Source organism: Ixodes scapularis, unplaced genomic scaffold (assembly GCF_016920785.2).
Source record: "Ixodes scapularis isolate PalLabHiFi unplaced genomic scaffold, ASM1692078v2 PGA_scaffold12__126_contigs__length_90152505, whole genome shotgun sequence".
Lineage (NCBI taxonomy): Eukaryota > Metazoa > Arthropoda > Arachnida > Ixodida > Ixodidae > Ixodes > Ixodes scapularis.
Genome location: NW_024609838.1, coordinates 27,862,767 through 27,874,032, shown reverse-complemented (window position 1 = coordinate 27,874,032; position 11,266 = coordinate 27,862,767). Strand labels below are relative to the sequence as shown.

Here is an 11,266-nt window from a genome sequence, read left to right as displayed (position 1 = left end):
GGCCACCTGGCGACGATGTCTGTTGTTTCTGCAAGCGTTTCTGCGTCTGCGACCCGCCGACCCGCTTCCTAGCATTGTCACGTGTTCCAAAACAACAAACCGAGCGACCGAAAGTCTGAAAATGCTCTACTTGACTCGTTGGTTGTTTTGCTCCATAAATGTGCGATAACAGCGTGCCAAATTTTTAGGACGTATCAGATGAAGAACCATGGAGACCGCAGATCTGGAAGTTCGTACCGTTTTAATTCTGTACACTTTATAAACTCGTAATCATTCATGTACTGGGGGCGGTGTGAACCTAAACGAGTGATCTTTTCCTAGTCCAATTCCTTCTGACTGTCGCCGCCACGTTTTTGCAGGGAGATCTTCGTTGCTCTTAAAACAAAACCAAAAGAAAACACGAAAATACGTAAAACTGCACCGAGAACCTTCCAATCAGCCTTCAGAGATTTGAGATCGCTGTTGTCCCTGTCACCTTATCAGACTTGTAAACAAATCGGTTATCTTGCCAGTGACCATGTCGCCCGTTCGTGCCGATTTTCAGGAAATGCCGGCGACGCTGGAGGCCAACTGCGTCTATGTGCAGATGAAAAAACAGTACCGCGTTTCGAGGTACATCCGCGCGCAGTGGTTCGTCAGCCAGATCGGAAAGACCATACAGCCCAAACAACCCAAACAGCAGACTGAAGTAAGTGCGCATCTACCAGCCATCGCCATGCGTCCACCAAACTTTCTATCCTCGAAAGCTTTAGACGACTTCACAACAGGGAAAACTGTTCCTAGGAACTTTGGGAGGGGGGGTTTGCCTCTGGCACATGAGCACCCAAGTGCTATCAAAGGCAGAAAGCTCGCGCTAGAAGCAGTCTACTGCATTCTTAACCTGTCACTGCATCTACAATTCATGCAAACTGTCCAAAAGCTTAGGTCTTCTCTGTGGCATCTTTTAAGGTGCTAAGTTGAAGTTCTTCACCGAGAGGTTCTCAAGAGAGCGTGTTTTGTCGCAGGGTGAAATCAGCGGAGAAGTTGAAGTACTTTCCGCGATCCCGCGCGTCTGCCCCGCGGGCTGGTGTCCCGAGAGGGCCCACGAGTTCACCTACCTCGTCACTCCGGCCACCAAGGTCACCTTTCTTGCCAAGAAGTACCGCTTCGTCTTCTGCCTCGACCTCAGCGCCTCCGTGGCGACCGTGGTACGTGTGACGTGCCTGATTCTGGCTATACATGAGGACGCAGAAGTGTTGCCGGTTCCTTTACGCTCGTGTCACAGCTGTCGCGACTTTTCACGAAGCTTGTTGAAGCAATGCATGTGTTATGCGTTTGTTTAGCCAGCGGGAAGCTAGTCATCCCCAGTGGGCTTCTGGTGTCTCTGCTGTAGACTACAAATATAGCCAGTGCAGAACAACTGCTAGTCTGGGTTCTTTATTGTGCATTGTGCAGTCGTGATACGTGACTGCTCTCCAGTATGATGCTCATCCAGGTTGAAGCGGGCAGGGCTGAGAATCAAACCAAGGATCCCTGGGTTCTGCAGCACAAGCAATTGCTCCAAATGCATGCACCAAGCTTTGACCCCCTTTGTCCAAGTGGCAGCACACTGCATTAGAAAAGAGGGAACCTTGCTTTCAACAAATATTTTAGAATGTACACGCTGTGTTGAGGGCAATCCAGAGGACGTAAAGCTATCCGACGGGAGCACTCCGTAATTCTCTTTTGCTCTCTTTGTCATTTGTGACCTTGAAATCAAGTGCTGAACTGTTTTTTTTTTTTATGGGAGCTCTGTCATTGGTTTATTTGGGGGCTTATAAGAAACAAGATGGGGCAGTTTTCTTCCTGCGATCCAAAAGCACAAACGTTTGCCGACATCCTTTGCATCGTTAGGAAACCAAGCTGGCTTTACGGCATAACAAAGTTTCAGAGAAAAGCAGCCCGTCTCTAGCTTTCCGCAAAAAAGATTCTCTGAAAACGATTGTACTTTATAAACCCCAAACTGACAAGAAGTAAAAAAAAAATAAAAAGTGCAAAAGTAGGTTAGTACTCAGAACTTCGGTGTCATGCCTGGTAGTATGTTGTCTTTATCAGGTGGCCCTCGGACAATTTTTTCCCATTTCGCCCTGACAGGACATACGAAGCGAAACGCTCCTCTTCGACGAAGTCCTGTCCACACTTTCCCGATGCATCGAGAAACTCGTGATGCCCGTAAGTGTGCTTCGAGTCTCGCAAACTTGCCGCTTTTCCACCTAAATATTTTTTTTGTCTGTTGGCATTGATTAGTAACCTATTGGCCCATGCATCATATTATGAAATAGACCGTGAGATAGTTTGGTCATGTTCAAATGCATATTACGTAACATAGATTGCAAGCATAGTTTTGACCCTTCCGACTTCGAGAGCGGCGCGTTGTCTTGTCGGGTGGACGGATATTCGAGCCCTACTGGCGTCGTAGCAGATAAGCACCCCGACGGCGCAGGAGACGTGGGCGAATGTCTAGCCGGGTTTCTTCGCCGCTTGGAATGGTTCTGGTGGAACATTAATCGAACGACATGCAGGTCTTCATTTACGGCCGGTAACTTTCGTGTCGTGCGTGAACTCCTGTCGCGGAGAGGATTCGGGACATATTGGCGTACTGTACAGTTAAAAATATGACATAGTGGGTTGCACAATCTGTTTTGAAACGCATTTTTGGTCTTTGTTTTTTTTTCGTCTCGTCGATTGGGCTATTGGCGGGGACGGTGTCCAGAGGTAGTTATCTCAATGAAACTTTTTTCGTTGATGTCTGTGAGGTTGTGTTTATTTTTTTGTCTTGTTTATGTTGTACAACCTCCACCTTCAGAGATATTTCGTAATGACTTGCAGCTGAGGTTGGCTCGCACATTTGCATCTATGACCGAGTGTGTCGAGATTGCTTGGCACCTTTCACGACGGGAGAATGCACCGTCTGCTGGCTGGCCCTGGGACACTTCCGATCTGCGGACATTTCCTTATTTTTTTTATGCATCATTCTTTTACCATGGGCTCGAGATAACTCCAACAATGTTGTAAGCAACTGTTTCTCGCAGATAGTGCATCCATTTGATCTCGCAAATATCGAAGAACTCTCAGTCAGGTTGTGTGCAGGACAAAAATGTTTCCAGAACTGCCCTATAGCAGCGCCTCTACATTCTCGTTGCTCTTGTTGTAGGCGGTCACAAGTCGTAATGCGGTTGCGTGTGCTGAAACGCAAATGTGTGGCCCGGCCTTTATTACTGAGATTAGAGTTAATGGCATGGACTATGCAAAGCAGGTGCCTGAAACCTTCTCTTTCTCTTTATTACAGTTTTATGTCCCTGGAAGCTGCCTCGTCTTCCAGCCAGAGATCTATGTCACTGTCATCGCTTACATCCCTCACTATACTCCAGCCGTCCAGCAGGCAAGTCGATGTCCTCATTCTATGCTCGCACGTCCGTGCACGCTTCGTCCGGTGGGCTGGGCGTGTGAGGTGGACGCGTCGGCCTATGTTTCCTCCGATTTCAGGTCTTGATCCAGGGATGGCCGCTCACACTGGACAACTGGACGCTGTTCCAGACTCACGTGGAGGCGGGGCTGCGCGAAATCTGCATCGTCCTCGCTGAGGCGACAGCCGGAGTCGCCGAACTGCACGATCAGCTCAGGGTTCGTTTCTGCTCTCGTTTACGCGGAAGAAAGGCTGAATCGGGGTGGGGGGCAGTGCGGCATTCCTCGTCAGCGGTCCGCGTTTTCAAACTCTCCCGGGAGCGCTCTTCGCTGACAAGGCGCATGAGAACCTTTAAAGGCTGTATTACCATCTGTATCCGGATCGCAAGTTCGTTTGCTTCTTGCGCAGGGGTTGCTACGGTGTTGGAACGCTGAGCTTTCATTGGCTGATTGAAAAAAATACTGGTTAGACCTTGAGGCATCTAGCATTGTGGTCTACCCACTATACTTTCAATCTAAGCCAATTGGAGCTCGGTGTCGTACTGACGTCGCCGAAACTCTTGCGCAAGAAGCAGGCTACTTGCTCTCCACATAGTCACTGACAGTTAAAAACGGCGGGGCATGGCTTTCCGAAGCCGATCGTCCGGCGCTTGCTCATTGCCTTTCGTTGTGTTTTGATTGCGCGTGCGTGCTCGAGACTCACGAGACGTCAAAGCGTTGTTGGAAGTAGGATGCTCGTGCCGGAGGCAGGACGGCTAAAGGACCCCTCTGCAATTCTACTCGTGCCAGTGACACTAGAGAATGGGTTCCCAAACTGGGTTTTCAGCGTATCTTAAGGGACCTCGTGCGCCGCCGCCCAACGAAAATGCATTAGCTTTTTGTCCTCGACGGCCCGATGTCGTGAGGAATCGTTGAGGCTGGTCTCTAATTTCTCCACGAATTGTGGAAAGTCGTCTCTACCCAGGAATACAATAAGGTTGTTCGGCATTTTCAAAGGAATTCGAAAAAGTAGTGTAAACATTCGAGGGCAAAGTGTTTCGCGGTTCTGATTTATCCAAGAAATATCTGTATTTTGGAGTTGTCTGATCGGGAGGACTCAGGCATGTTGGGTGTTTTTCTTTTTTGGTCGACGAGACTCGGCTGTTTTTTTTGCGAAACCTTAACCTTCTAAACTCGCTGCACGAGAAGAAGCGGAGGATTATTCTGGCCAATCACGTGGTGCAAAGGCGTTTCCACGTAGTGGCCTACGGTGAGTGTCGTTCCTGCCCACCACGACGGCCTAGTTCCCTGCAAGTCCCGAACTACAAGTCCCGAACCTCCAAAAATGGTGTCAATTGGGAACACGGAACTGCGAATATCTGATGTTTAATGAGTGTTGTATACTCTGGTATCGATTTGAACGTTTGAACTAAACCTATTTTCTTTTTTTTTTTTTCACAAGAGACTGAGCCTAAAACAGCAAATAAATATCCCCCCCACCAAATTTTAAAAATAATTTTCAGTGTAGAAGTACGATATAACCGAAACTGAAACTAATCTGCAACTTTGCCAGTCTGTCATCTTGTTGTGACGTCGGACATTTAAACATCTGCACACGCGCAGCTTGAGCCCGTTTTGCCCAGCGTCGGAAGCAGTTGGAAGGTTGTCCTGATCGTCCGTGGGAAATAATGAACTGCAATTCATTTCGCTCGTCTTAGTCGAGCAATGACCAGAAAATATTTTAAGATTTTTAGCACGAGAGTTTGGACGATTCGCCGTTCGCATTCGGTCTTCCGGCATCGCCTCCGAGATGACGTCATGTGGGGGCTGCCTTCGCGATCTGCTGACGCGTGAACCCAGGTGCCGCTTGGAAGCAGAATGGCACAGAAGGTTTTATTTGCTAGCGAGGTGTAAATTATTTTCTAGCATGACGCGAACGCTAGGAGCCAGTTTTTGCGTCTGTCCGCTCGGATCCACTTTCGTCGCAGGAACTTCTCGGTCGGAAACCGACGTGATGCCGTTCTGCTGCATTACTTCATGGTGGTGTTGCGCTGCATAAAGCATCATCAATACCCGCCACCCTCCGTCGCACGCTGTAAATAGCCTAAACCAAATGCAGTTCGCAAAACCACAGACACTCACTATCACTACGACGCACAACGCCATGCAGTAGGGAATGTCGTCTGCTCTCGGATACGACATTTGACGTCACGAGTGCCCCTGCTTGTTGTTGCCAGCAGAGCGGCAGCCTGTGATTGTGAGGTGTACATGTAAACTTCAAAATTTATTTTCTCGAAAGAAAATGAATATTCACATTAAATAATTTGTAGACATACTCACGGGCGAATACTCAGTACATGGTGAAAATTTGTAAAAATCAATGACCTACAATATTTCGCCGGAGCTCCCCTTTAAGAGAGAATATGCTCGTGCTCGCTCTGGCACAACGCTACCAGATTTCCAGCGCGTTCGGGCGCGTCATTAACTCAAACTCACCGAAACCGTTTTTTCGCAGCGATAAATGTTCGTGAACAACTTCATGGAGTGAGACAAACTAAGTTTACATCTTTCTAAATCAATTTAGTTTCAGCTTTCTTGTGAGACTGGGTTCAATGCTTTTTCAGCCAGTGCCCAAAGCTTAAACGGCGCCGCGGGCTACAGAAAAACCGCTTGCGTAGCCTTACGTCACGCGGCCCTGCTTTAGGGTTTCTCGAGAACCGCAGTTCCCACAGTCGTCCGTGCAACTTGTTGAATTGTCGACACCGCGACGTCACGTGACGCCGGCATCACGTGGCATCGAAATGTCACGCGACACTGCGACGGCACACGATACTGCGACGTCGAGCGACATCTTGGCGTTGTGCGTTCGGTCCAGCAAGAGCGAGAAAAGTCCAACGGGCAAACAGATGGTGGACTGCCAACGTCGAGAAGCCGCACAACGTCACAGTCCCACTCGACGCCACAATGCCGCTCCCCGCGGCGTCACGACATCTCCGTCGAGCTCTGTTGAAAAGTGCTGCTCGCCACTGGCGTCTTAAGCCCGTCGCATCCGACAAAGTGTTATAAGATGGGCGGCTCCTTTGTTACCCGGGGGTGCAGCTGCAGTCGGAGAAGCTGACGGGGGGCCTGTTCGAGGAGGGCGAGGAACAGCCGGCCCCGACATCGCTGGTCAACATGGCCCCCTCGGACGTGAGCACCCTCGGCATGCTCAAGTACGGGATGCTTGCCCTGCAGCTGCTGCCCGAGAACAGCAGCGCAGGTCTGTCCACCAGTTCTTTCGCTCTGCCTTTTTCTTTTCTGTTTGTTTGTTTGTTCACTGATGATATAGTGAATGAGAAGGGCAGGGAAAAGTTATAGTTACCCCACCTCCGGCACAGGCTTTTAAACATCATTCACACTAATGTTATATGCACAGCAATATTGTAGCTAAACAAAAACAAAACAGAAAACAAAATTACACATGGATTTTAAAAATAGCTTAAAGGCATAAACATGTCAATTGAAGGCGACAAAACAGCACTAAAGAAGGCTTTTGTTCGGGCAACGGGTGGAAGCTGGGAGTGCCCACTAACATAAAACGGTTTCGTTTTCCCGAAAGAGCGAGGAGATGAACAAAAGCTTACACTGGATACGGCTATACGGCTATATGCCTTTCCAGTGGTGCATTGCAACAGACGCAAAAGAAAGCATGTGAAACATTCTAGCTTTATACAAGGTGTCCTAAATAACTTGCACCAAACTTTAAAAAGAAAAAGAAAAACACTGTGCAGTTGTGGTTTTAGTTTTATGTTGTTAGCAAATGTCTTAGGAAAGTGGAAAAAAAAACTTTTTATTGAGCCTAGTTATTCAAATAATTGAGACTAATTAGCTAACTGTTTAATTATTTGTTTAGGGGACAATGTGTGAATTAGAAAGTTTTATAGTGGCATTAAGAAACACCCAAATACCGTGTGTGCTATGTTAAATGCTTTGCATGCTTCTCTTTATTAACCTAAAAAGAAAGCCCACACAATATAAACAAAAGACCACATGACGTTTGCAGCGCGGTTGCAGTACTCTTGCACGTGCTCTGAAGGAACAAAGTTCACCTTATCACTGGCGCACTTTCCGAGAAGGGGCTTTGCGGCAGCAGGTGCTCGTGCTTATATTCGGGGCCTACACCTGCACGTAGCCCTGCCTCGGGCAGCGCGCCAGTGATGAGACGGACCTAGTTCCTTCATAGCACGCCTAAGAACGCTTCAAGCGTTACGTGCGGGCTTTTTGTCCTGTGGCACTTTTTATACTTCGTGGGGCTTTCTTTTTAGGCTATTAAAGAACCACACAAAGCGTATGATGTAGCAGGCACCTTATTTGGGTGTTTATAACTGTGCTGTACAACTTCTCGATTCACACCTCAATCCTTAAACAAATAATTAAAAAGTTAGCTAATTACTTTGAACTAAATAAATAATTAAACACACTTAAAAAGATCTGTGCACTTTCGTAAGACGGTTTCTAAAAACATACTGTTGCTTTCACTTTCACAGAGCACTCCCTTTTTTTTTTTTAAAGTTTGGTGCAAGTTATCTGGGACACCATATATATGTTACTACATGTATATGTCACTGGTCATTTTCATTGCCTTAGCAGGTTTATAATAAGGAATTGGCTAAAATAGGCAGATGAATGAAGCACACTGATGGAATAGGATATGTAAATGTTTCAAAGTTGCCAAAAGACAAAATCTTTGATGCTGCCGAGATTCGAACTGCGGGTCTCCTGTTATGGTAGAATTCCAGCTCATATCCAAGAATAATGATTCTAACACGCCCCCGAGTTTGGTTATATATCAGGTTCTAATGCGTGCAGGCAGATCTTAGGTGTATTTTCCCCAAAAAAGGTGTGCATTGCAATCAGAATATACCCTTTTTGAGAGGGGATACCCCACCATTTGTTTTTAATTTCTTATTAGAGAAAAATAGTTTGAGATCTTACTGGGCAGGTTTGGAACCTCCCCATTCCGTAACACCACATCTGCATGCGGTACTTGAAAGAACCACATAGAAGAATAAATTAGGAGAACAGGTTTAAGAGCTGCTATCTCTCCTAATTTCGAGGCAGTTTTCAGCTTTTTCACGCAGACAGCAAACAACTTTGTCAAAACACAGAGGTGAGGAGTGGATAAGGACGGCACTGTACTACCTAGAAAAAAAAAATTTTTCAGCTGTCCACATTAACAAGCACAAACTGACTAGCTCAACGAAGCCAATTCCTCCTGGCAGTAACGCACCCAAAAACGAAGGCGGTCGTGACGCCTGCAAAGAGCTCGATGTAAGGACGATTGCTCTCTCATTGCAGGGATCGTGGTGATCACGGACGGGGTGATCAGCCTTCCCAACGGGCTTCAGCTGGAGTCGCTCTTGGGCAACCTGCGTAGCGGCACGGTGGCCTGCTCCTTCCTGCAGCTGGGCGGTCGCTACCACGCCAAGTGCTGCCTGGGCTATGTGCCCTACGACGACCTCATGCGCTTCATCGCCAAGGCCACTTTTGGGGCATTCCTCGACAACTGCCTTTCCCTGGTACGCGCATGTGCCTCACTCGGCCCACGGTCAGGAGCGAGGTTTTGTCGACAGCACCTCCAATTAATCTTTTTGAGGGCTGCTGCTGTAGCCCTTTGTCAGGAAGAGCGGACCCCCCAAACATAATCTAACTTCACTCTTGTCGCGCTGATGCGTTTGCTTTTTCTTTTTTCCCGAGGACTATGGAAGAGTATAATAGGCTCTCGAAAGATGTGTTCTTGACAAATTTTACAAAATGGCGTTTCAAATACAGGAGACTCTCATTATTTCAAACTCCAGGAAGTCACAGATTTTAGTTTGAATTATGAGAAGTTTGAATTATCAGAAATTAATCTAAATAAGATACTAGACAGCATTATGATTTGTTACATGGATAGCTACACATACAAAGCAGATTTTTGCCAGTTTCCTCTACATAGGCCTAATTATAAGCAAGTATAGGCATAACACATTGGCGAAAGAACTGTGACATTAAGTTTATTCATCCGGCAAAAAAGTTGTCGATTGTGGATTGTTTAGTCAGCACATGAGATCTCAAAACAAAATTTTCAATACCAGCCAACGCAAGGAGCTCTTTATGGGACTCTTCCCTTGCAGACAGAAACTTCCGGAGCTGAGCAATGTGCTCAAAGGCCTCTGCGGCTGTGACTGTTGGTAGTGGGTCATCTCTTTCTTCATCGTCATCTTCGCTCTCACGGCTGCACTGCACTGGCATTACTTCCTGTACTATGTTCTCTCATGAGTCATCACGACAAACACACACATCCTCATCAAGACTAGCATGTTCCGCCAGCTCGGCGTTCACGTTATGTGCTTCAAGGCCAGAAAGCATGATTCCAGTGAGCTGTTCTTCGTTTGCAACATTGTCTTGGTCATCATTGCCAGTCTTGAAGCACATAATGTGAACGCCGTTTTCAGTTTTCCGCTTATGTGTTGAGCCCCGTTGAGTGCGCTTCTTTTTGAGCATCGGTGCACTGCGGGGAAGCAACACTCGCGAAAGCAAGTTTCGCGGGTATTGGGTGTGGTTTCGCGGTATTGGGCGGGTGCACCGGTGCTCAGAAAGAAGCGCACTCAATGGGGCTGCGAGAACAAAAAAGAAGGAATTAAGCGAAAACGCCGTTCAAATTAAGCGGCTTATAAATACATTAAAAACAGCAAGACAACCAAAATTTTCAAATCTTGGAATTAACCGGAAGTATGAAACATCCGAGTTTGGATTATCGCGAGCCTACTGTAGTTGTCCGACTTTTGTTTAATGGATGGTGTTTTTATTTTGCCAACTGTTTTTGATAGTGCCTGTTATATTCCAATTGTACTGATAAAATCTTTTATTTTTTTTTTTAATTCCTGCGACGTTTATGTGAACGATTTTCATACATTATTTTTTTACACTAGTTGTGTTTGATGGATTATATATATATATTTATATATTCCAGTGATGTTTTATGAATGTTTGTAAAACCCACCCCCTGCTAAAATGCCTCACGGCAATGCAGGCTTCTTCCTAAACAAATAAAAATGTATGGCGGCGCAGAGCGGCCTGAGTCATAGCTGCTGCACACGTACGGCTGCAATTGCGCCTTCAGAAGTTCCGGTAGGTGGTACCGGACGCCAAAGATCTCAAATCCCAAACTCTTCATTTCTCTCCATTTGGAGAAAAATAAAGATAATCTGAAACTATAACGTTCGGTCCCGACCGCCGGTGCCACATTCGGACGTAAATTGGGCGTTCGGCAATGCGCGTTTTATTTTTCTGGTACGAAAGATGCAGCTCTCCTTTCTCGCTGACACCTCATACTTTTGTTTGAGATTGTCTCTTCGACGTACCGGTTGGCAATGCTTACCTTTTTCCTCTCGATTAGGGTAACCGGACTACGGAGCCGGAAGCGGTGAACATCTTCCACAGAGCCCTGCTCTTCTGGAGTTTCCAGGAAGAGTCGATCAACGGACGCCTGGAGCTCGCCACCGACGTCGAACCCCAGTACAAGTTCTTTGCGGAGTAAGTGGAACCGTGGCCACTAAATGCTCCCTCCAGAGCTCCAGACCAACACGCCCCAGGCAGCCAAGTCGTAGTGCCGAAATTTCTTTTTCACATACTGAAGACCTGCACATGGCTCAGCTTGGACATAAGTGCTGTGTCAGTGTTTGGCTGAGGCTCACGTCCTCACTGATTGAATACGAGCTCCGGCCGAATGCTGACACAGGACTCGTGTTCAATATGTGCCTCGCACTGGCCGCTGGTGGGCGATGTAGAAACTTTGGCACTACGGCTGTGATATGTTGAAGGTGTGGGCTGAACAGAGAGA

At 47.1% G+C, this 11,266-nt stretch overlaps 1 protein-coding gene across 1 annotated transcript in view; it reads left to right on the top strand.

Moving 5' to 3' along the window:
- Positions 1-11,266, top strand: part of LOC8036995 (KICSTOR complex protein SZT2) — a 169,139-nt gene continuing 157,873 nt past the window's right edge. The window contains exons 1-9 of the mRNA XM_042289347.1: positions 1-229; positions 545-688; positions 1,005-1,187; positions 2,113-2,190; positions 3,308-3,400; positions 3,505-3,642; positions 6,502-6,661; positions 8,740-8,960; positions 10,823-10,959. Of these exons, the coding sequence (XP_042145281.1) occupies positions 209-229; positions 545-688; positions 1,005-1,187; positions 2,113-2,190; positions 3,308-3,400; positions 3,505-3,642; positions 6,502-6,661; positions 8,740-8,960; positions 10,823-10,959 (1,175 nt within the window). The 5' untranslated portion in view covers positions 1-208. The remainder of the gene's footprint in view (positions 230-544; positions 689-1,004; positions 1,188-2,112; positions 2,191-3,307; positions 3,401-3,504; positions 3,643-6,501; positions 6,662-8,739; positions 8,961-10,822; positions 10,960-11,266) is intronic.